We start from the raw sequence: 26,872 nt of genomic DNA, 5'->3' as shown, positions 1-26,872 counted from the left end.
GAGGCCATTTGACTGATGTATAGCATAGAGTCTTTGGCTGGATGCAAGAAGAAGAGACCTACATGACTTATAATGGGTACTTTAAATGCATTTTCCACCCCTGCATGAATCCATCCAACCTCACACACACCTAATATCGAAGCCCTTGAAGAGATTTAAGAAATCCAACTGTTCACATCCCTGTTTAGCTGTTGTTGAAGGTAACTGGAACTGTGATTATTCTGCATCATCTTGTGCACATTAACTTCACGTAACTTGCATCATGTGACATAAAGCCTGAGCACTGCATTACAAGCACCTCAGTCAGGAATGTTTCCTGTGTGAAGGCGTGTGCATAATTTAACAGTAAGGCACTCGTGTTGAAGTGCTCCACCTAGCAAGGTCTTGTCATCTCTTTTGAGGTTGTAATGCAAATTAAAAATGCTGTTTTATTTTAACACAGCTTTAAGCCTTCTTCTATTCAGAAAATTTCAGTTTCAAGTAGTTGTCTTCCTTTTGCCCAGTAGTCTGCAGGAGTTGAATAGAACTGAGCGCTGCTACTTTAGAATTCACTGTTCTGCTTCACTCTAAAGTGCTTCAGATGGTCCTTTTGTTCCGAGCTTGTAATGCCAACTAAAATCTAAGAAATAGGATCAATTAAACTAAATTTTTTTAAAATGATGTACATTATTTTGCAGAAATTCAGAGTCAGTTCAGAGGCAGAACAATTAATGTAGCCTAGTTTTAATTTCACACTGCATGGGACATTAGTGTTTATCTTCTGTAATTGCACTAATTATCAGCATAGCAATGAACAATGAGCAGAGACAGTACAAAGAGACCTGTCAGTTTTAAACATCTAAAAGTTTTATCAGTACTCTGGACACAAAAGAGATCTGGGCACAAAAGAGATCATACACCTTTTTGTCAACAGTTAATTAACTGCTCCTTTATTTGGAAAGGTACTGAATAACACCATACAGAACAATGTGGCAAATTATGGGCCTTCAATTTGATCACAGATTAGAAAGAGAAAGAAACTTTTGTATGAAGGTAGTTGGCGACCTTACATGATCTAATTACTATTTAATCAAACGGCTATACTACAAATCTGTGAAATGTGTTATTGTTAAGGAATTTTAGATTGAAAATGTGAAAATCATGGACACTTCAATACAAAATTATGTGACTTTCAGTTCATGCTAAAAGTTGCTAAAAGTTGAGGCTTTGTTGCAGTTATTGTGCAGCAGATTGATAAAACAAGATCGAAGTATAATAATGGAGATTGCAATCATGAAAAAAATATTTTTACAGTTGAACCTGTACACTGATTTAGGGATAATCATAATCATCGGTCAATAACTTCAGATAAAGACACAAGGACAGAAGTTCATATTACAGAATTAACTTCTTCCAAGGTTCACCCGTAATGGTCTGTAAAGTGTTAAATGCAATGCATGCATTTACAAACCCATAATGCCATGTACTACATGTGAACATTTGCTTTGCTACATGATCAACATGAATTCATTTTAAGCAGACCAGTGAAGACAGGATAATCAAGTACCAAACCATTAATCAGTGCATGTCAAAATATCATCTAATCCAAAAGTTCTTTTTCTTTAACATTTTAGTTTAGAAGAGTCATACAAAAATAACAAGAACTAGATATATTCATAGATATTGTGCATAAAATAGTAGATGAAACCACAGACGAGATGGTACATGTTGCCTACAACACTTGTGTTTCTAGCTGTTGTACATGTACTTTCGTGTGATGCTTTGATTGTTGACAAAGAGTGGATCCACTGAGGCCACTTTGGCAGCGATGAAGGAGTGGATACAGTGAAGAACAGCTGTCAGGTTAGCAAACTCCAGCTCCTGATTAGGTCAATGAAAAGAGAGAAAGTCAACAGATCTTCAAAAATACCATTTTACGTATTAAACCAAGGTTTACTTTCTAGGATCAATTACAATGGGATGCATGTAATGTACTGCAGATTGAGATCATTTTTAGTAAATATTTTAATTATCCACATATTCCCACAATATTCCTTATATGTATATGTGCAAAATTTCTGGTGAAGTATTAAAAAATTGAAAAATACTAACGCTAACTAATCTTAAATGACAGAACTTTGACATTCAAGGGTGTGAAAACCAAAATATGAAAAAGTGACCATTTTATCATTAGCTGGAGAGGGTATGAACAACCTGAAAGGCTCAGCGGACATCGGTGCCGTCATAGCAATAAAGCTCACTTCAGAGACATTTATATAAAAACAGATACTGAGCCTCATCACATCCTAAAGTGTCAGTGACACCAAAATTGGATGGTCACTACAGAAACAGAGGGTTCTATCTTTTTAACTGTGTTAGTTAAATTGAATGTACCTCAGGTTTCAGCTCTGATGCCACAAAACTGTTGTGTTTGGTTCTTATTGCTCAGGCCCAGCAGAGGTTTGACTCTCAACCTCTACATATAGTAGAACATAGTAGAACTTGAACATTATTGATCCCTTAAGATACTGATAATGTGCTTCAACAGCAGTTTATGATCATAAACTTCTTCTTTCAGCCACAGGTTTAGTGTTGCTCAGCTGTAACATCTGCCACAAACCGCACATGCTAGGCTTGTGCAATATTGATTTTTCCCTGCTTGCACTTTACCATTTAAAAAAAATCACAATAAACAATTTAATTGTCTAGAACCAATATCCTACAAAAAGACAGGAAGACAAGCATTTCCACAATTTCAGGTTTAAGGGGAGTACATGTACGTGTAATAACATCGGCTGTGTAGTCAGGAACTGCTTGCCAGCAGTGGCAATTGTGAAAAATCAGCTGGATGGTGGATTTTAGGTGATTCCACAGTAATGCACAGTAAACAGTAAAAGTCCAACATTTTCTCTGTTCTCTGTTTACCAGCAAGGGCACCCCATGAGTCGAGATGTTTAACAATATTTAACAAGCCATCTAATTCTCATCTGCTAAAGAATGATAAAAATTATGAATAATCATACTTCATTCTTGACCAGAAATTTTGCACTTTTTTAAAAAAGTCATTTGAAATCCTACAGGTCTGAGGGCACAGATTGCATTAATGGACTGCAAATACAAGACTTACCCTCATTTCTATCTGTTGGTTTTCTGAATTTTTAAATAAAAGTTTTACTCTTGTCTTTCCATCATCTGAGGAACCCTTCAGTTGGGAAAATTTATATCTCCAAATGACTTTCTGTGGAAGTCAAGACCAGAATAAATCAAATAAAGCAGACAGGTCGAAACGCTAAAGCTAAGTTAAAGTTGACAAATGTCTTGGAATTTGTTTGCAGGATATTGAACTGCCATTTCAGAAAGGCTTCCCTACCCCAGTTCCTCCTGTATAAATACAACAAAATCTATCTATGACTGTGTGGGATTGTATATTCGGTTCTAGGAAGCCATTAATCAAGAACAGAAGAACAGCTGAAAAGGATAAAGGTGATGTTTGTTTACTCTTCAGGCAGTAATATGTTGATGTCATATGCTGAATAAATATGTACTTATGATTGCATCGGCTGGCACTGGATGCTTACTGTATTCGTGGCCATTTTTCACTCCACATCCTTGTTTTATTTTTCAAAATGGATTGTATTAATTGCCTGGCTCATATAGAGGGACTCTGCAAATGGACTGATGTACCAGCCCATGAGCATAGAGCTCTTCTATGTCCTAAACAAAGATGGACAGCTGGAGTCTGTAGTGAAAGCAGCTCATTAAGAGCTGCTGAAAAGCCTGATCGGGCCTCGTTTGCATATTCGTCATCGCCAGTCATTGTGGCCGCCTTATAGAGCAAAACCAATCAGCTAACACACACTCACTCCAATGCAAATTAGTTTCAAACCATTAACAATGCAGGCCAGATTTAGAACAGCCTGTCAGCCTTGTATAGGCCAATAATATTCAGACTGGTTTATAAGTCAAGCTTATAATAATCCAGATCTAATAATGAGTCATTTCATCCAACCATGTTTTGATAATAAGGCTAAAATTGCCTGGAAATGTATTTTAATTAGACTCTCAGCACAAGCTGATGGCTATGGAAGCTTTGAAGGCTCTGAACTATCTCCTGCCTTATGGGCCAAAATTAGCACATGTTAAACCCTCCAGTAGCACACAGGCCTGTGTCACCAAGAGTAAAGATGGAGTCATGACCAGCATATTTTTAGTCCTTATTACCTTTGAAATGCTCTCAGAGCAGGAGAAGCCGGATTCAAAGTCGACTGTAAAGCACAGTATTTTTCCTTGGCTACTGCACATGTAGGTTTTTGACTATGAAGTGAAAAAGAAGTTAGCAGTTAATGTTAAGCATTTGAAATGAAAATTAGAAACACAACATATCAATCAGGCACTTCAGTGCACTAGGTCATTACTGCCTGCCCATATTATCTAACTGTTTCATTCATGCTGATGTAAATAGGTGAATATTTGTCACTTTCCCCAGGAAGAGGACAGGTAGACTTCAGTCGCCATGGCAACAGCTGCCCAGCGCTTGTCTCTTTAGCAGAGAGGGGAATGAGAAAAATCAACGGGTTTGAAATCTAATGAATATATTATGAAGTCAATAGAGAACGATTTAGTTATTGTTCTTACTGAACAATTTAGTTATAATCTGTCTTAGAGGACACATTGCCAGAGGGTGTTGTCTTATTTGAGACATTTCTCTTGCATTCCAGCAAAATCATGAGCGACGTGTTAATGAGAATGAAAGCAAACGGACTGAAGATAGTAGTGAAAACCCTGATAACCATGTTTCTTCTTCTTTTGTTGACTAATAACATCTCACTCCATAATTACTGTAGTCAGAGAAATAGGCATTTGTGTTTAGCCAAAATGATTAATATGCATCGTGTTCGGATTCTATAAGCACTTTTTATCGCTGTAGCTGTGCTGCTACTGAGTTGCTGCTGACTTCGGTTTCTAAATGACCATCACATCCTCCACTGAGAGGAAACATTTGTATGCATGAAATTTGTGACTATGGTGTTAGTGGCCAGGTTCGGTCAATTAGGTGTCAGCTGTGGAGATTTTATGGTCACTCAGTGCTCTGGTCATCCTGTAACAGAAACAAATCTGTTGCATTTAAAGTGAAGCCATTAAAATTTACAAGCCATCACTTCTTGATGTTGTTCCATATCACTGACTAATATGGAATGTATGTCAGTTCATGCTGGCTTTATCACACATTATCTCCTGGGCCCCTGTTACTTTTCATTTAATAGCTATAAAGCATATGTCACATAGCCAATGGCTTTGTAAACTCTAATATAGATGCAGTTCTCTGAAAGCATTTGTCCACTACAGGAACCTTTTCGGCAGCACCTTGTAGCTCTCTGCTGCTGCATATTTGACACTCCCCACCCCAATGGTTTTATTCCCTTGCAAATGGAAAGCAATCATCTTGAATGTCAGAACACCTACATTTCCATCAGTAGATGCATGTTAGCATCCTTAAATCTGGCATCTTGTAATGCCTGCCAGATTTTGGTGCACTTTATGTGCATGTTTCCCTTTGCACAGGGATGGAGTGCTAATGGCCTTGATCGCAGTGCCCGTCAGCAAAAACTGAAATGGGGTTCATTGCCAGACACATTGCCATGCTTTATGAGGCAAGAGACATTCATCTGACAGGAAAAGCATGATGTCGCCTTGTGTGAGCACCGTCTGTGACATGTAAAGTGCAGACTATACAGAGCTAATTGGAGAGCTTCCTACGGGAATTCAGAAAACACATAGCGAGGAGCGCTTTAGGATCTACCCGTCAGCTTGACTGAAGCTTAGATCTGATCAGCCCTGTTTGAAAACACTGACTGTCTTCTTAATGCTGAAAACTAGGAGCCATGCATATTTGTTGCTGCAATAACTATAGAGCACCTGAACCTCATCTGACTTCAGTGGTGACAGAAAACAATACAGCTGAATGACCTTTTGTGTAACACGCTGACCTTAAAACCATCAAGCGCATCATGTTTAAATGAACTGGACAAAGACCCAAAGGTCTTTTTTTTCCCCTTGCTGCTCATGTTTATTTCACACTGTACCTTTTTGAATTGCAGCCCAAGCTGTATATGAACTGCTAAGCACTTATTACAGACCACAGGAGGTTTCACTAATTGGCTGGAGAACAGAGGATAACTCACTAATTGAAATTCTCCATCACATTCACTAGCCCCTCATAGGACAATGCCTCAAGTTTACAACAATAAGCCTGGGTGCCTTTTTTCCTCCTTCTGCTCTTTCCATTTTGTTTAAAGCAATGAGCTAGCCACATGCAAGCCTTTTCTGCAAAATACCTAGGGATAATCCTCACACTGGGCATGCTCACACATGCAGAATAAACTCATCAACAACTCATGTAGCTCTGATGACTGGCAGAAACCAAACCACATGGAGCTTTAACTTTGCTCTTTAACTCAGCCATGAAATCAAGCAGTAAAATCCTAATTAATTACGCCCAATAAACATGTTTGTGACATGATGAAAGTGGTAGGTTTACAAAGCAGCCTCACACATTGTATAATGAAGTCCTTAAACATATTTATATCCAAATAAGTACACTACATGCAGCTGGACCACTGAAGACTCCAGTTTTGCATACTGATAACAGGGATTTTGTTGGTTGGATTAAGGGCACCAAGTCTTTAATCTCAGTTAATACATTCTGAAAGAGCAGCTTCTACCTCATTCTACTTTTAAATCTAATGTGAACTTTTCAACTGCTTCACTTAGGAGCTTGTCTTGGGATCTATTCACACAATTAAAGGGGAAGGAATGAGAACTTGGAGGAATCATGCCCCTGAACTCACTGTGACTCCACCACTTGAAAACCCCACAGAACATAATGTGATTATTATAACTGTCATGCTCTTTCACAAACCTCTAGTGTTGCCGTCTTACAGATCTACCAAGCTAAAAAAAAAAAAAAACCACCATTTTACAGAGAAGGAGGCAGACAATCTCTTGGGGTTTGTAAAGAACATTACTGCAGAACCACAGCAAGGAATATGGAAGGGTTTACACATGCTGTATTTGTGTTTGTGCTGTTTTATATGGATTTTAATCTTTTCTGACAGCTTCTTTCCTCTGTATTATTTATAAATGTCTCTAGTTAAGGGTACCAAGTATCATGGCCCTCAGGCTTCAAGCTGCCTTTTCTCAACCTCTATTTCTATTCTGAGAATAAGGAATATTATATCAACCACTGCTGGCCATTTTTTAAATCCTTGACCTGACATCTGAAGATGTACTTTAATAAGCATGCCTGGATGAATTTGGATGAAAACAAACCATGATAATATGCAGCTTGGTTGGCTAGTTTGAAATAATTTTCAATTTATGTTCTCATAACACATTAAGATGTTAGGTTTTACAGCACATAAGTGCTATGTGCTGGTTTGCTAGACAGCTTAAGTGGCTATCATCTAAAGCCTGGGAAAAGAAAAGACCATTCATTATTGTACACGTGAGCTCTGTGATATCTCAGTAAAAGACTGTTAATGCTAGAATCCCACCGTATACTCTTCCACGAGCAGTGTATGAGTTCCAACATTGTAGTTCTGTATGCCCAGTTATTCACGTCTTGTAGAATGACATGATGTGAAAGAGATGCCAATTATCCATTCAGCAAAGGTTTGACCAGGAGTTCTATACATTCTATACAGTGTGGAATGTTTACTATCATCAATTAATTTAAGCGTGCAGTCTATGCTTTGAGCTATAGAAAGTTATGTGTTTGACCTTCCCTGGCCTTAATGAATGATTAAGGATTACATCCTTCACCTCCGAACTTAAGGTAGCTCACACTTTACAAAAGTTATCCTGCTGGAGTTTGTCAGTAAACCAATGATGCTGCCAGCCTTTGTGCAGCAGAGGCAATTTAACGGCTCAGTGAGGGTAAGTCTTACAAAACAGTTTCTTTAGTGAAATTTAATTAAAGCAATAATAATGTTCAAAAAGGAACAAATCACAGGGGGAAAGCAGGCTTGCCTCCAGTTCCACACTTCTGTTCTGGACTGCCAGGATAATTAAAAGCAATGGTTCACTTGTAAATGAAAAACTAACTGTATCATTTATTCTGAGTGATTGTGTTGTGGAATGGTAATACAAATGTTTTCATGTTAAGAGGTCACTGTACCTAAAACAGCATGACATACCATATAAATTAGGGGAAAAAACTTAATATTTAATTATTGGCTAGATTCATCAGTGAATTACTAGGCCACACTATAATTATATCTGTCACAATTTTGATAGGTATACACATAAACAGACATTTATCAACATCCAAGTAAATTAGCACAGATAATAATTTCAATATATAAATTATTACCAAAACACACAAACAGGTTATTGAATAATAAACAGTGTATTGCTGCAAAAGTTTAGTTTTCTTTATTCATGCAAGTCTATAACAAGATTTAAGAAGTGTGACTAAGTTACAACTGAAATACATATTATTGTGTTACATGAAAAAATGGTTCATTCTAATTGTGATTAGATTATTATGTAATAACTGGCCTACTTATAATGTACACTATGCCTTTTTTTAATGTTTGATATGATGAGCTATCATTTGATGATATGCAATAAACATTTCCTCATAAAACAGTATTTTGCTAATAAATGATTTAACTACTAGGTTATCATGTAGCAGTAGCAGCGTAGAAGTAGTAGAGTTAAAAGAGGTAACAAGGCATTTTGAAATATTCCTATTATATTGTAGTCTTTTATAGCAGCATATACAGCAGTGTCTGTAAAGCAACTTCACTGTGGTCACGTGTGCTAAGTGTATTTTGTTGAGCTAATATGGGGTAATGAATTTAAAAAAAAAATACACCTAGACTGCACAATAAATGAAGAGTATGGCTTTATTTTATTTTTTGAAGAATTTACGTTTTGTTTATTGGTACTTTTGTATTTGATGAAGCAAAAAAAAAGTTCATTTACACATTTATTATTTGTCTGTCAATCACTGGTTTTATTTGTGAATACTCGAGAACACACACAAGATCTATGTCGTGGCAGTCACCATAATACACTATCGAATAAAAGATGATCAGAATTCGATCGGAAAATTCCAGCATGATAGTGTTTCAAGCCAAAATTCAGTATTGGATCAGAACGTCCCCATATTACATTTAGAGTATAGAATTAAAAAAATATATTTATTTACTGTCCATGTATGCAGCCACACTCTTTTTATACAGAAGAATGACTTTATCTCTTACCCTCAAGGTCTATTTAATAATGCCAGCTTTCTGTTTGTTTCAGACGTTCAGACATTATAAAGTTGCCAAGCATCTATAGAAAATACATATCATTAAACACCAGCTTGAGATTTCTTTCCACAGAATCCATGGCACTCACCCCTGTTCTCTGCACCTCCATGAAGACGGCTCTCTGGAAGGCTTTTTCCCAGAGTGCCAGCTCTGTACCCAGCTCCACACTGAAGCAGTAGCTCTGCCCATGACCCACCAACACACTAAAGCTGAACCCCTCGCTGTCCCGCAGCTCACAGTCCTGCTGCAGGCCCACGCACAGCTTCGGTTGAATCCAGCAGTCCTCAGCTATCCACAGCTATACAGAGAAACACGGCCAACTCATTATACACTACATGATCATTTATGGTGACCCTGTTGCTCATGAGCAGAACAGCCATTAGCACATACTGCTGCTGGCATAAAATGCTAATAATAAACACAGAACTTTACCTTATGAACCTTAAAGAGAACCTCACAGAGGTTAAAAGTGGCCTCAGCTTGAGCCCATTCTGATGCACCAGCCTGGGGAAAAAAGCAACATTGCACTGAGTGTTCTTATACAACATTCACAGTACAGTGAAAGAAAACTCCGCACTGAGGTGCTTAGCAATTTCAGTTTTAGACCATTTTTGATATTCTGTGGAACTGTAGCTCAGCAAATCTTATCTGCAAATTTGCATATCTGTTCAATATGCTTCTGCATGACCCACAGAGCTGAAACACTTACATAACAATTTATTCTGAGTGTGTACCAAGTGCTGAACTGACACAGATATACTGATTTATCACTGAACTTATACAATAAATAAACTGTTTTTCATTATCCAGATCCATCCACATGTTGATCATCTATGCCACTGTTAATAATAAATCTAAAACATAATTATTTACTAAGTCAAAGTATTGTCACTGTATTACTGCAGCAGAGAGTTTTAGAACTCAAATGAGCTGCATTTCAGTGGAAGAAATGAAATGATAAAACATTTGTCACAAATAACTTATGTCCTATTACGAGTGGTGGTAATAGCTTTTCTTCTGTACAATCCATTAAAACTAATGGACTCATTATATATGACTATGAAGGATGCGCTGACATCTGCAAAGGACCAGAGCTGCCTAAAAGATGTTTATGGAAGGAACGTAGCCAAGCACAAGATTGACTACCCTATCCCCTTGGCTTAAAAGTGTCCTTGGGTGGGGTTGTACTCTACTCTTTATGATTTATAATTGGTGCAGAAAGTGTTTGGACTTTTACTTCACAGAGTTATGGACTTACAGGAGGGCCCCTGAGAATGTAGAGAGAGGAGCCTTTCAATGCCAGGAACTTGTAGCTTTGAACCTGGTTGGCATCACTCCTGTGGAGGTGCTCACACACCCAACCCATATGGATGATCTGCACAGAGAAACATTTGCAGGCTGAAAATCAATTTCCCACAAACTGTAGAAAGAGTTTCGCACATCAAGCACTGCACATACATCAGCATTTTCCACTACCAGCCATTGACTTCTAGTGCATACTGTATATAAGGTTGATTTTTTATAAGCAACTGCAAATAATATTATATTCACAGATGCCTATGTAATTGTAACAATACAGCTAAAACTCAAATAATAACTGAACATAGAATGAAAGAGACAAATTTGATCGGTATGAGCCTTTTTCTCCCTTGATGATATATGTCATAATGTGAGGGTGATTTCTTTTTTTTTGTGATTCCATGAATCATATTTAAAAAAACAAAGTCATACACAGGAATATCATATCATCGCACTCTACTTCACAGAACCAAATTACACATTAAGAGAGAAGGTTCTAAAGAGCAAAACTGTTAATCAGAATAATGGTGCACATTATTACTATATGTACTATTCTAACATCATAGGTTTTAATGCTTGAAAGCATTTTTATGAATGCTAGGGGTGCTACAGTGCAAGATGAACTATTTTCTTGTCTTTGACCCACATGTAGAACACTTTGAATATGGAGAGAATAAGTAGAAGCACACAGTAATAAAGGCATACCTGCTCATCAGGAGAATAGTATTTGTTTGCAGTTTTTATCTGAAAAAAGGAAACATTTTTACAGTTCATCTCATTATTATGAAGCTGTGATTATGAATCTAAGCTTAAACTCTGATCTCATTACACTGTTATTCAATTTAATGCATACTGATCAGTAACTACTATTAAATATTCATTAACTACAATAAAAATAACAGGAAAGATTATGTAGTTACAAAGAATTCTTAAAGTTTAATGAGTTATATCATATCATTAACAAAAGAAAATGCTGTTATATTATTCATAAGTTTGGCCCTGCTCATTTTATCATATGATTTTATCATTTGATGCATATAGTTAAGTATACAGTTACTCGGGTCTTACCATGTCAGGGAAATCAGCCCTTAATCTAGATTCTTTGCATTGAAGTGCAGCCAAACAAAGAGTTTTCTCAGAGAAGACACCAAATGAAGATAACCTTCTCCATGTTCCTCCAATTCAATATCTCTCTTTATACCACAGCAGTGGTATAAATTCTCAAATCTGATTGGTCAGAAGTTGATGACGATTCTATAATACTGTTATTTTCTATAGCAGCAGCTCTGACAATAGTGCCAGCCGGAATTAAAATCACAGGTTTACATTAATGTGTTTGTTCTAATATATTATATATTTTTTAAAAGTAACAAATCTAAGGCTAATAATAAATGAGTGAGGGAACAACTACAACATAACAGAATAACAGGAACTGATTTGTCTCTCGGACATTCCACCACATTAAATGTAACTAAAAACTGACAGAAAGCATGACATATCATTCATTAATAAAGTCAAAATTGTAATAATTGGCAAATTGCTTTGGCACAAGTGGAATAAAACAGTTTGGTGCATGCTGTTGCTGGAAAATAATATTTGGGGTAGTTACTGTAAGCCTATTCTGCATCATGCCACATCAAACTCCTCGTTGTTGCTTATTTTCCTATAAACTGTGTTTCATTCCTTAGTAAATAGGCTTGTAGTATCCAACACATTCGGTGCTGTTCAGATGATCTATTACAGAGGAGGGTCAGCTTTTAGCTAGCTGATTAAAAAGTCTGCTTTGTGGAGAATCTACCATACACTGCAATCAAACAATTTTGGTAGGAGGTAGGAAAAAAGCCTGGAGCTTTAAAAAAAAAAATGGATAGAGCACAGAATTTTTCTAGTCTCATAAAATCTTGTACACTGTTCAACTGAAAAACTTTTGCAACTCTAAAACCTGTCTGATTCACCCCATCCCATCTTTTGTTAATGAGTAACAAAAAATGGGTTCAAAAAATAATTGACAGAAGCTCGTAAACAAAGACAAAGCTAATTTCTCATGTAATAACCTCAGCAACACTGGACTGCTGGTCAGGACCTGTCAGTAACCTCTTCCTAATCCCACAAAGCCATAAGTGACAAGCCAAGCTTCATACACTCTATTTATGGGTTATAGGTCACCACAATAAAAGTCAGAGTTCCGTTTCCCACTCGCACATACAATCATCACTTAATTGAACATTTAGCAATCAGTGTCTGGATCCATAATTAGCTGACGTAAGGGCAGTAATTGCATGTAAGCCAGGCAGCTGTGTGGCAGTAAATCAGAACATGTTTGAGCTCGGCTATAGAAAAGGCCCACTAGATCATCAGTGCTCTAATTAACACGCTACACAGGAAATGAGATCATTAGGCAACATTCTTGTAGGATTTTAGTTCTTGGTTTTGAACACTTGCAACAGGGGAATTCGGCACAAGCACACAAGATTATGAAAAACAGGGCAGAAAATAAAGTTTATATGCAATGGAACTGTGTATTATTTGTGGGAATGCTGGCATTTCTGCTTTCTAGGTGCACTAAAAGGGTACTGCACAGAACTGACCGTGATGTTGAAATTTTGCCCTTTCAATGTTATTGCTCACTTCCTGTGTCTAAGGTTCAGCACAAACAGAATAATGGGCTGCTTTTACCTGTTCTGTCTGCTATAATCAACAATTTCTCTCATCACCAGCCTCTACCCCATGCCAGTGGGTGGAGAAAGAGCATTAGCTGTAATTGTCTTGTGTGTTATATTCACCTATCTGAGCTTCCAGTGTCTAATACTAATATTTTCAGGGAAGAGCATATTCATGCAGACTTTCACTATTCAATAAGCATACTCATCAGTGTTTTGATACATAATACTCACACACTCCTGGGTCAGATCATTAATATTGGTTGATATTGCTTGAAGCCAATCTGTACTTTCTGCTGCTGTGCAAAACTGTAGAACGTTGGTGCATGCTCCATCTAAGGCAAATACTTCAAAACTGTTTGACCTGGTTGGATGAGAGAGAGAGAGAGAGAGAGAGATGTGGGGAAAGAGAGAGTGGGGGAAAGAGTGGAATTGAGTCTATTTGCTAATATAAAGCACAGAAAAATCCATTGGCCTCAGATGAGCAGGTCTCTGTAGCAAATTGAGTTACAGCCATAAGTAGGCAGATGATAATGTGGCATATAAGATGAGCACAGATACCACAGTAATAAATTTTTTTAAGGCAATTAAGACAATTAAATAAAATGTTACATGCCATGTGCATAAATAAATAGTTATAGTAATTACCAGAATTCAGATCATTTCTCAGAAGTATAGAAGGGTAATATTTAATTTGTTTTACACTTTTTGGATAAAACAGTCACTATGAAATATGTTCAGATATGGCGGTTAATTTCTATTAAGCTTCTACTAGCATGTTTTATTGAACTGAAATGTGTTCATTAAAAAAATATATATATTATATGGTAGTCTTGTCACCAACTACATCTAATGTGATGGCTTTGACATTTCATTTATGTGTGTTTGCGACCTGGTATAGATGAATTACTTTTTGATTTGGTGGACTGACTGTTTAATGACGGCTGTCAGTTGTATTCAACAGAAGGTGAAGTGACTGTGAATATAGTGGCATAACGCATTTGTATGATGGTTGAGCAATTGCATTTATCATGATGGTCTTCAAGAATTGAGAGAATGAACTCTCAAAAGTAAAATATGTATTTTTAATAATGTAACCTAAGAAGGCCAAAAAAAAAAAAAAAAAACATGAACATTCAGAAGATTCAGAAGCAATGACCAAAATGGCTCTTCCTGCTTGCTTAACTGGATGCTACTCTAAACTGTATTTGTAGGATTGTTAATTAGAAATTATATACAATTATATAATATTCAATATACAGTTAAATAAATAGGGTTATCTGGTTTCCTCTCAAATCCCCATGCCAGTACTGGTGACTCAAAATTGCCCCTAGGTGTGAATGAGTGTATGAATTTATACCACAGTGACACTGATCAGTATAAAACAGTTATTGAACACAAATGAATGAATGAGAGGTGAGCATTATATCGGTTGCAATTCATCTTAATGTATAGATTTTGTCCATGCATTTTACTGTTATGGAACATTTTTACGTGAGATAACAACGTATTATACATAATCCCCACAGAGCATGGTGCAACAAAGCAAGATACTGAAAGTCACAGAGAAAAAAAATCTGTAAAAGTATAAAATAATAACATAAATGATTTTATACTGCGGTATCCACACTGGTTGTGTGCAACAATGAGTACACCCTGTTGCTTAGCAGCTCAAAATCACTAATGCTGTCTCTATTTCAAAGACTTCTCACTCCTTTACACTCGCCTCCAAAGTCCTGGCATTAGTCAGTATCCATGTAATGAAGTGTTATAGAGACAAAAATACTGTCAATATGTATTTAAATTTATGGGAAAAGCTAATATAGTAATAAGTAGATTAGAGATTTTTACTGTCATCCCAAGTCATACATGTATACAGAAGCATTTTCCAAAGCCTTGGTGCAATACATTAAAAAAAATTGACAATAGCATGGTACAAGATAATCACTAGAAATTAGAAACGTTACAGTGCAATGACTGTGTAATCTGTGATCTATGGTTAACCCTGACTACAAAAGTTGCTCATTATTAGAGCATACTAATGTCTACATCCACAAAATAAATACATGCAGCTCATGCTCATTCAGAAACAGGAAGAAATGCACAGCACTAGAGCTGCCCAATATGTGAATTGTTTGCATAGCAGTGGTGGGCAGTGGTGGCTGAACAGTCAAGCACCAGCAATGTCAAGCTGCTACTGCCCAAACCCACATCTGCTCCAGGGGCACTGTATCATGGCTGACCCTGCGCTCTGACCCCAGCTTCCTAGCAAGCTGGGATATGTGGAAAATCTGCATTTCATTGGCTCTGTACTTGTACTTTGCACAATGACAATAAAGCTGAAGCTAATCTAATATTGGTCTTTTTGCTTAGAAAACTGAGCAAGTTTGGATAACGTTTTGGATGAACGACACAGCCAAGCTATTCATTTTTAGTATCTGTTCCTCAAGGAATTAAAGAAATTAAGAACGATGACCGAGTTTAATGCTTCACAGTTATAGTGTACAGTTTTAAAAGGTTTTGGTACAATTAACCTATTTTCATTGTTCACAAAATTTCAGCGACATCATATAATACCATGATATACAGTATATACCAATGCCATGGTAATTTTAAACTTTATTGTGATCGAAATTTTTGGCCATACTGCATACTCCCACAGCCAAATGCCATAATGTGTCACTAAATTAGACTCATATATTCATATTTTCTTCTGAAAATCATTGTTCAATGTGCCATAATTTAAATTAATACCGATCATGAGTACAGTAGAACGATTCTCTGCATGGTCTGCTTCTGATAGAAATTGCCTGGAGAATGTAATGTTCTGCTTGAACTAGCAGGAGGCTGCAGTCAAGTCCTCTGAAACCAAGAAACTGTCTGTGTGAGTGACAGAACACAATAAAAAATCCATTAGTCAGGAGAAGTGCATTTTTATTGGGCTTTGCCATGCATTGTGAAAGGGCTCTAACAGAGGAATGAACGACAGAATGAGTGGAAACAAATAGGGTGGGAATGGGTGTGGGAAGGCATAAGAATTCAGGTCTAAAAAAAAGGTGATGTGATCTCTCCAGGCAGCCTCAAAAAGGAGTTTTGAAATGATAAAAATCAATGAATCTCTCTTTCTGGGGATACTGTTTGGAAATGAAAGTATGAGGAGAATCTGAAGCAAACTAATACATCTATTTGTGGTTTCCCAGACTAATAGTGATCAAGAGAATCTGCATGGATATTAGAATTTAAGCCAAAGCTAGCTAGGGTACAAAAAAACAGATTAAGATTCATTATATAGCCTGGAGCAGTGATCACCATCCTAATCCAACAGACCAGATCCATGTAACTGAGTAGCTTGATTATGTGGAGCAGGTGTGTTAGATTTGGATTCTGTAGAAAGGTAAATTTCCAAAACAGGTTTGTTGATTAGAATCCAATGTTTATGAAGGGAAAAATGTCCTCCTATAAGAAATAATAACAGATAATAATGGATAGCATCAAGCTTTATCCATTGCTACTGCAAATCTATATATAAATAATTGATCATGATAATATATGCTTGTATATATTCAAGTTTGTGAAGCCCACAAGTCACTTTAATTTCAAGCCAACAATTTGGTGTCAAACAGTAGAAATGTAGGCATCCAAAGAACCAAATGCTTGGAGCAAAGCAATAATAATCAGAGATTACTTTTGGAGTGAGTGAAGACTAAATAAAATTAGTTCGTGATAACAATATAAATATACTCAGAGACATCATTCCCAATTATGAATGGGGAATACATTTCACATATTGACATTATGATGTTAAAACTTTAATGCAATCATTTTAAATATTTATTTTTCTACTTAATTGATTGTGAGTTCTACATCAGTAGAATGAAGGTGTTGTTTTCCTACAATCCAACAGCAGTCTATCAAAGTTAGAGCTACTTCTTATAAGCCTCGGTGCCCCTCTATCTGTGATCTGCATCAGTGACCTTTTCAGACACAGCATGCCGCTGCATAGATATTGGACTTAACACTCGCTCACTTAGATGAAAAATGCCTGCAAAACCAACAAACTGGCCAGGTTGTGCCACACGTTGGATCTGGAATTGCATCACGACGGATTACCGCACCTTAATTTATCGCTTCCAGCTTTGTGTTTAGAGACTCGAGCCATGGACAGGGGGAGGGAGACGGCGTCCAGCCAGCGCTTCTCGTACTTTGGTTCATTAGCCGAGGGTGAGGAGGGTGAAGACGGCGCCTAGATAGAATAAATGAGAGGAAAAAGAAGTGGAAAGACAGGCAAAACGATGAGCATGAGAGGAGGGGAAGTTCATCTTAGCCCCTCTTCAGTGCACTTTGATCAGTGCAAAACAACAACTGGGTCGCACGCTTCAGTAGCATCACTGAAGCCGCATGCTGCCTCTAGATAATAAACCTTGCCTTCTTTCCGTACCACCATCCTAGTGTATTTACTAAATGAGAACATTTTGACACTTTGAAAAGCAGGGCAGCGCTTTATATATTTACTGCAAATATGCAAACAGCATGAGATCTCTGAAGCTTTTCAAGATTAATAAGAGAAGAAAGACTGAAAAAAATTGGCGTGTGCTGGCTATTCATGCTCACCATTAAAACAGCCTTCAGTTATAAAACAGCTATAACAAAATCCCAGACTAGGCCTAAGGCTATGAAGAATTTAGGATTTGTGTTAAAACCTCTTTCATAAGCAGCCTCTTAATAACAGTCAAAAGTTTGTAATATATATATCATTGCATATACATGTGGCGCTGATTTGCATGCTTAGGATGTAAATCTCCCAGCCTAGTTTACCCCCACGAAAAAAATCTTTGTTTGCTTTTAGACATCAGTAACATTTTTCTTAAAACGCCAGTAAATTGCGGCTCTGTGCAGACCTCTAGCACTTTAACTTGACTCAAAAGTGGAGATTGTCTAGTCCTCAAATTATTACTTCCACAGAGCACAATTCTCTGCTTCAACACTAAATCACAGGGAGAAAAGAGGACTGAAGGGCTGTTCTCAAGCTGAAGTACTCTTACTTCAGAAAGCATCTACAAGGGAAGAAAAACAAATTTAATTCCTTAAAATACTAGATTACTATGTAGTAACATATTGTTCAGTAACTACTATGAATTATTTTGAACTACAGTGGTATTAATGCAGAATGCTACAGTACTGTGCTAATAGAATGAGTAAAAAAAAACTAATGCTAATGAGTTTACTGAAATGAAAAGTTTCTAAATTTAAAAAAGTACTGTAAAGTAAGGTAAACAGTAAAAAAAAAAACACCCTTTTAAACTGCATCATTTCTCTCGGGTACATCGTGGTACAGTTTTTGCTGGTAAGACTTTTTCCAAGCATCTTGGAGAACCTGACACAGTTCTTCTGCAGGCTTTGGCTGTCACACTTGCCTCTGGTCTCAGACAACCTTGGTGAGTTTTTCTTTTGCACAGTACTGCATATAATGAGGAATACGAGTCAGGGGTTCTGACCGGTTCAGGAAGTTTAAAGGGTTAAAAAACTGCTAGACAGATCTACAATCTATTGTCATGAATTGCAATTTAAATTCCCTAAAATACATCCAGAAACCAAAAACTGCCTGAAGTTCTGCTCGTGACTTAGGTATAGAGCATGGTTACATTGACAAGCTGTGATAAAACAAGATGTCATTCTGTTGTGGGGAAAAATTCTCCAGCATAGTAGATAAGTCTTATTAGTTTTCACTAGATTTCAAATCACTAGTGAGTCATATGTGTGTACTTTGAATTAAACAACACCATGAAATGACATGTTATACATTACAGACTGCACTTCTATTAGACCTAAATATAAACATGTTAGTAAGGGAATTAGATTATATGCAGTTATACATACACGTAACATTGCTGCAGCTATTTCATCACATTACATTTATGAGGGCTGTCCAAGTGAATTCCAACACTGGTAATCAAATCTAAAGTTCGGTGCTATTGCCAATTAGACATCTTAGGCACTTTCTCAAGCGAGATACACTTCTGATGTACACTAAGACTGGATAATTAAACCTGATTTGACTTTCATGTCGCGCTGTGCTAAAGTCCGAGATGACAAGGAATAAAATATAGTCACCATGTCAAGATGAATTATGGTGACAAAGTGTCTGCTCTCTAGCACGGACCAAATCCCAGCACCACTGACATTGTTGTCCTTCATATCAGGCTGCCTGCCATACCACAAGATATTTCTGAGGCAACGAGAGATGCAACACTAATTATTGGAAGGCATGTAAATGAATCAGTGCTCATCCCCGGGTGCTGTGAAAGCAAAACAGTGTCAATCAACTCAATGTCGGAGGAGCATAGAGGGAATGACAAGCTCTGCGAATTCTAATCACCTGCAGGGAAGGAAGCATCACGAGTAAAGCAGGATTAACAAAAACCCTCATTTAGAGAACACTTTTGTTGACTCAGCAATTAGACAACCACAGCTCATGTTTTAATACAATCTTTCCTTGAACACAAAATTAGAGAAAACAAGAGAGAGAAAAAGAGTCAGCGTCAATGAAAGAAATGGATTTGAATCTTTACCTACCATGTTTGCTACCTGGATACAGTGACAGTTTAATAATGGAGTAGCCCAGCTGTGCAGATTTTTTAAGCATTTGTCTTCTATGAAGAGAGAAACAAGAAACAAGCCTGCCATCCATTCATTCTTCTTCGTCTGTCATGCCGAGCATATTTCATCCAGACGGCTTCATTAAAACACACACCCTCATGCTCTCAAAGGACGCCCATACAGTACCTCTAAAGAACAGAGCTGATGATTGAGCTGATTAATGCAGATTCAACATGTTCATTCATGTGTTTATACTCATGTGAATGAATCTCTTGGTGCGTTGAGGCACTGAATCATGTAGGCATGGCATGCTCACCTTCACATGACACCTTCTGTTTGATAATAAGCTGCCTGATAAGCTGTCACCTACCTGCCCTGCCCTGTAGGAATGCCAGCACAGCAATCCCTATGGCCTGCTGTTTTTTTTTTTTTTAAGTCTTACTACGTAGGTTGCTTGTCTAATTCCATTTACTAAACAAAGATGAAATGAACTCACATGGTTCGGGCACTGAGATTTACATAACATTAATATGTGACATTATGGGATGGATGAGGTGTCTGGTCCCACAGCTAGAGCCTCATGGAGCTGGTAGATTATAGTCTTCTGAGATACTGTATGTGTGCTAATTCTTTTCGCATCTCAGCAAGCCATCACATTCACACCTCTCAACAATGGAAAAAGATTCATGCATGGAATACTGGCCAGTAACAGCTCATGATTTTCACTACTATTTACTGAAGCCATAAAAAGTCTCATGGGTATAAAGAGAACACACCAAAATGGCAGTGGTAATAATTCTTACTGAATAATCTTACTGAATAATCTGTACATGAAATATATGATATGTTTAGTGGTTCTGGTGGTAATTTGTTGGTTGGAGCTGTAAAGCAGTTGTCTGCCACACTGACATCACAGGAGGGGACATTGGTAGCTCAGTCACAATGATGTTTAATAGGAGAAAATACGTAAATGATCTCAAACATAAGGGATAATGATCAGTTTTCCTTGTTAGCTCCTGCAACATTCAGTGTCATATTAATGAGAAATTCAGTAATGCATTGCAACTATATGATGCAGTCACACTGATTTATGGCAGAGACTTGGCTCAGCTAGTTAGCGATCTACAAAATGACAAGCACGACGGCACTGATAGCAGTATTAGCATGAAAGTTGAAGCATTGGAATCTATTGTGTTTGTGCAGAGTGTACTGATGAGGGCTGGATAGACTAAAAGACTATAGCGCTGCTGCATCAGTCACTTTAGTTAGAGATGAAGCAAAAGCTAATTCCCACTGGCACCACTATAAACAGCTAGCCGAACAGCATTGTGGGTAATGTAGGAAACTGTTAATTAAAGTGAAAATATACCAACAAGTTGATGAAAGATTAAACTATAGCAGTCAACTCAATACTTCATTACATTCAATTAATCTCAGATGATATGATAATTCCAGATTAATATGCAAGTTGGTCAGGGTGGATTTTTCTTTTAATGCTGTATTTACAACCTGTCATTCAAGCAACTTTCCACTGTTTTGAATTGGATCATTTGTATAGGACTGACTGACGGAATAGTGTATGCAGAGATGCACTTACTGTGTTGCTTAAATTTCCATTTAAATGTAAACCACTGTCAAAAAGTGGCGAGGATGCTCTGCTACTCTGATCACTGGATGGTCCTGGAGAGCCTGAAAAAAACACCCCAGACTGTTTAAGATTCAACATAGAACCACACTACTTGTGTGCTTGATCTAGATTTACTACTGTAATCAGTTGTCATTAGTAAAACCAGCAACTGAACCAGTAAATCTAAACAAATGGATCTTTTTTTCTATAATGTGTAAGCAATAAAACCATTCTTGCATTTTAGCATTTTAGCATTTTTAACAGCTCTGAAATATTTTAAAAGACACATTAATGGAGACTGTAGATGAACACAGTTTGATTTGGCAACCAAATTCAATAGCAGCACTACATTTCCTTTAAGGGTCTTGGCTCTACAGCAGCTTAGAGCTGTTGTAACCCCCCTGCAGAGCTTGTGAATGCTCGTGAAGGTGCGCAGTGCGAACTCACCTAATGGGAGCTTTAAAAAGGCTGGTGCCTCCCTGAGGTACCTCACAGTGATTGTAACTTCATCTCCAGCAGTTCGCAAGAGATGAACCTGCCCAGGAAACAAAAGAAAGTGAGAGACAAGGAGAGAAGAGAGGCAGTGAGAGCACTGTGGGAGACAGATATAGAGAATAATATCCTCTTAACACTGCAGGACAGTCGACATGATAAAAAGTTGACATTGTTAAAGGAAATGCATAATATGAGAATACACTGAACTGGCTTTAAAGGACTTCAGCATTTGAATTAGTTCATTTATTAATATCAAAATGCAAGCTCATGATGGATTTCAATATGACTTCTTTGAAAAATTACAGAGTTCTGTACCCTCAGCTAAGCTTTTTGTGTGATCTGAGAGGCCAGTTAACTGCTGCTCAGACACGTAATTACCCCCGCAGTCACTGGTAGCTTCACATTGCATCATCCACTATGCACATGATTTAAAACTACTGTCCAAATATATGAAAAGCCTGTGTTCAAGTAATTCACAGTACTTCCTTTTATCTAAACAGCTGCCTAATGCTTTTCAGAATGCGCCAATACATTTTGTCTTCTATGGAGAATCTTCTAAAAGTCTTTGATCAAAACCATAAACAGAGGAATTACTAAATCTAGTCAAGTCATTTTTTTAGTCTATGATTAATAAGAAGTGGTTTATCAAGCATTTCTACAAAGGGCTCACCCCAAAATCACGCTGACTATAAAGTCATGCTTTTGACATTTAAAGCCCTTAATGACATTGCTAAGGCATATCTTGCTGATCTCTTGAAGCATTATAGCAGCTCCCGACCACTTTGCACAGCTGATGCAGGCTTACTGCTAATCCCTAGGATCACTTACAACCTGGTGGAAGGGCTTTTGTTCTTGTACAGCTCCTAAACTCTAGAGCAGCATTTTAGAGAATATTAGGAATCCAACCTCTCTTTGGGTTTTTGTTAAATAAATGTTTAAACAGGCCTATGCTTAGCTTACATTCAGGTTTCTTGATTGCATAGTTGTTATTGATATTTTGTTACTTTCATTTTCATTTTCATCCTTCAGTTCAATGTTTACAAATGATCATTTATTATTAAATCCAATTGGGTGCTTTGCCAGAAACTTAGCGTAGCCTCCTTACCTCCTTTGAAACTATGCATGGCTCTTTTAAGGTCTTGCTTCTAAAAGGATCACGAGTTTAATTAATTCACAATGACTGAACATGGGTTTGATTTCAGGCTTTGAATTTACTAGAATTATAACTATTCTGTTAACATTTATTGCTGTAAAAGGGTTCTTCTTTCATACAGCATGACTAAAGGTCTTTCTGCTCTGACTGCTCTCTAAATCCAGACCTAAAAATATGTGCTTTCCTTTCACCTTTTAATCACCTGGGGATAAGTCAGTGACACTGCACAGTGCGTATTACATTCACTCATCTGTAATATGTAATCTTTATCTTTCATGCATTCTGAGAATATTTGAATCTCTGATCTCAACCTGTGACAGATGTGAGGCTACTGCACTGCAAAATTCTTCAAATAATATTCTTATTATGCTATGATATTAAGAGACTTCATATTGTTTAAGTAAGAACTCTAACCTTTCACAATACGATTTCATTTAGCTTCCTGTTTGCCTTTCTGCTTTGCCTGGTTCATGCTCCATTGCTTGCGTTAACACCTGTGTCTAGATTGTTTTGAATATCCTTCCAAAATCACATGCAGTTACACTGTCATTCTAAACCATGACTCTTGTCCTCCTTGTTTGCTAGCTGTTTTCTAGTTCTACTTTCCCCAAGATGTGTTTCTGCTGTCTTCAGGTTTTTCACTCTGGGCTGTCTGCCTGTATTTAGATTTATGGATTTGCCTATGTTTTGACTCTGGCTATGGAATTGTATCCAGGTTTTTGGACTTTGCACTTATTTACTTATAACATCTTGGACTCTCCTGGGTTACATAATTATTGTGCTGAAAAGAAATATGAAAAGTGAGAGCAATTTGTTTTTCTAGAAATTGACAACTGCTTAAAAAAAACCTTTAGACTAACCCTAACCTTAACCATTCTTTAGATCTCATTCATGATTTGTTAAGAATTAGTGATTGAGGCAGTGCTTTTCTTTTTTGTTGTTGTTTTTGATGATATACTATAAGGCCAAAAGTAAATGGGCACCTGACCATCACACTCACATGTGCTTTTTGAACATCCCATTCCAGATCTAGTCCCTCTTTTCTGTTATACTAAGCTTTCCACTAGATTTTGGAGCGTGGCTGTGGGGATTTGCCCATTCAGCCACAAGAGCATTAGTGAAGTCAGATACTGATGTCGGGTGAGGACGCCTGGCACACAGTCAGCATTCTAACTCATCCCAAAGATGTTCAGTGGGGTTGAGGTCAGGGCTCTGCACAGGACACTCAAGTTCTTCCACACCAACCATGTCTTCATGGAGCTCACTTTGTGCACAGGGGCACTGTCATGCTGAAACAGGTTTAGGCCCCTTTCCAGTAAAGAAAAATCTTAAAGCAACAGCATTCTAGACAATTGTGTGCTTCCAACTTTGTGGCAACAGTTTGGGGAAGACCCACATATGGGTGTGAAGGTCAGGTGTACACATACTTTTGGCCATATAGTGTACAATAAATATATAATAATTTAACATAAAGTGTCTTAGTAAGGTGTTGGGCCACCTCAAGCCTCCAGAGGTTCAATGCTCCATAACATAGATTCAACAAGACTCAGGAAATGTACTGGAGAGATTACACCAAAAGATATTCTTCCCAAAAGATATTCATTTGACTGGTGTTTTGATGACGGTGGTGGAGCACACTGTCTAACAAGTCAGTGCAAAATCTCCCATAGGTGTTCAACGGGGTTAAGATCTGGTGACTATGAAGGCCATAGCACAGGTTTTGCATCCTTTTCATCATTATCAAACCTATCAGTGACTTCTCATGTCCTGCGGATGGAGGTGGGGCATCCTAGAAGAGACTACATGCATCAGGATAGAAATGTTTCATCATAGGATAAAGGTGATCAAGCAGAAAAACTTTGTATTGATTTGCAGTGACTTTACCCTCTAAGCAGACAAGTAAACCCAAACCATGACAGCAAAATGCCTCCCACTGTATCACAGAGCCGCCAATTTTAACTTTAATTTGTTGCCCGTCTGTACATCTGAGTGACAAGTAATTTATTTACAACAAAAGACCATCTTTTATTGTGGCAATCATGGATTCCCTCAAGCTTAGTATACTCACAGCTTAGACTCTGACACTGTCTCTTCTTTACCATACAGTCACACATAATAATCAAGCCTTAATCCCTCAAATATCAGTGGTCAATCTGTGACAAAGAGATTGTTAAGAGCTGAAACTGCTTGGCTTTGTTAGCTTGTGGTTTCTGAGAGTAAGATCATTAATCATGTCTCTTGACTTCCTGAATGTGAAAGGAGAGACCAGCTGTTTGGAGTGAGAAATAGCAAGAGAGAGAGAGAGAGAAAGAGGGAGAGAGAGAGAGAGAGAGAGATGAGGGTATTATAGTCTTCCTAACGGAGATGTGTTGTGGTTTTGGACCAGAATGAAAAAGATAAATATTTCTATATATTAAAAGATTGCACATGGTTCAGTCAGGCACCTCCATCCTCCATGCTCCATCACTGTCATTTCAAAACCACAGGCAGGAGAAATGACAACTGATAAGTGAATACTTACAACTTCTTCATGTGTGCACTTCTCCACATTGATGCCATTGATCTGCATGAGACAAAAGTTTTCATTAAAAAAAACAAAACACTAAATATAAATTAGATTCTTTTTTTGCACTGTTATAGTCAAACCTGGTAATAGTGCAGTAAATTGTAGTCTACTCCACAGTATACTATACAGTGAAGTTCCAGTTGTACATCCATCCTTCTAGCAGTTAGTCCATAAATGTGTATCATTGTGTATTGGTCACTTTACATTTTTTGATTTAAAGGCTGATTTATACATCTGTTACCACATATAGCGAGCAGATGCGAGCAGATGAAGACGGCAATGTAACGTGAGCGTGTACACTATGGGGCAATGGCCCATGAACCAAACCAGAATTTACAGAAAAGGGTAAAGCAAAAAAGAGCAGTCTCAGAACCAAAAACAAAGGAGAGTTCAGTGTTTCACTGTAGGAATAATAAATAGACATGGGTGTAACTTTGTTTTGTTAAAAAAAAAAAGAAGAAAAAAAAAACCTTGCGTGATCAATTATAAACCAAGCCATTTCTCACCGAAAGCATTTCTGAAGTGTTTTCACTTGTCTGTGTTAACAATATCAACTGTATGAATGGTATCGGTTCATGAATTGAAATACTTCAACTATTGTTCAAATCCACAATTCTAGCAATCCCAGAATGATCGATGCTTTAGAATGTTTTGAGGTTGTGGTAGTAAGGGTGCATTTAAAAAAAAAAGTCTCATTACTTTTATTCCTCAGATTCATATAATGAGATCAAAGGTTAAACCTGCAGTTGACCTTGAGAAAATCAGAATCAGAGAGAAACATCATTAGGATGCAGAGAGCACCTTGCTCTGACATGCACCTATGACCCTGAGCATTGTGGAGAATAAGAGTAAGCTAACACTCACACCACTAACCTGTAACACAGCATCGCCGATAAACAGCATCCCTGTCTGATCAGCTGCAGGCCAGACACAAGGTGCCAAAGGTTAATGGAGACATTAGGATACAATTAGTCATTTCATATGAGCTAATGTGATGGAAATGGCAATCAGCCCCGGTGACTGAGAAGTCTGCCAATATAGCCCTTAGCAGAGTGCTAGACAAAAGTGGCTTTAAGCCAAAATTCATACAACAATGAAATTTAGCTCATTTTTCATCATGAATAACAAATACATTTGAGTTTCATTAGCTTTCCGAAATGAAACACACGGCTTCAA

The 26,872-nt window shown here is 37.5% G+C and overlaps 1 protein-coding gene across 2 annotated transcripts in view; it reads right to left on the bottom strand.

Moving 5' to 3' along the window:
• Positions 1–900: 900 nt before the first annotated feature.
• Positions 901–26,872, bottom strand: part of sntg2 (syntrophin, gamma 2) — a 40,428-nt gene continuing 14,456 nt past the window's right edge. The window contains exons 5-17 of one of the 2 annotated variants that reach the window (XM_026934037.3): positions 26,570–26,613; positions 25,652–25,693; positions 21,930–22,017; positions 21,453–21,544; positions 17,374–17,501; positions 13,493–13,622; positions 11,304–11,342; positions 10,558–10,674; positions 9,732–9,803; positions 9,388–9,597; positions 4,201–4,293; positions 3,107–3,217; positions 901–1,860 (exon numbers count right to left, since the gene is read on the bottom strand). In XM_026934037.3, coding sequence (XP_026789838.1) covers positions 1,729–1,860; positions 3,107–3,217; positions 4,201–4,293; positions 9,388–9,597; positions 9,732–9,803; positions 10,558–10,674; positions 11,304–11,342; positions 13,493–13,622; positions 17,374–17,501; positions 21,453–21,544; positions 21,930–22,017; positions 25,652–25,693; positions 26,570–26,613 — 1,298 coding nt within the window. In that variant the 3' untranslated portion in view covers positions 901–1,728. The remainder of the gene's footprint in view (positions 1,861–3,106; positions 3,218–4,200; positions 4,294–9,387; positions 9,598–9,731; positions 9,804–10,557; positions 10,675–11,303; positions 11,343–13,492; positions 13,623–17,373; positions 17,502–21,452; positions 21,545–21,929; positions 22,018–25,651; positions 25,694–26,569; positions 26,614–26,872) is intronic. The other variant, XM_034308148.2, reaches the window with a different exon arrangement.

The sequence above is a fragment of the Pangasianodon hypophthalmus genome, chromosome 10, assembly GCF_027358585.1.
Source record: "Pangasianodon hypophthalmus isolate fPanHyp1 chromosome 10, fPanHyp1.pri, whole genome shotgun sequence".
Classification (NCBI taxonomy): domain Eukaryota; kingdom Metazoa; phylum Chordata; class Actinopteri; order Siluriformes; family Pangasiidae; genus Pangasianodon; species Pangasianodon hypophthalmus.
This window is presented reverse-complemented; position numbering and strand designations above follow the sequence as displayed.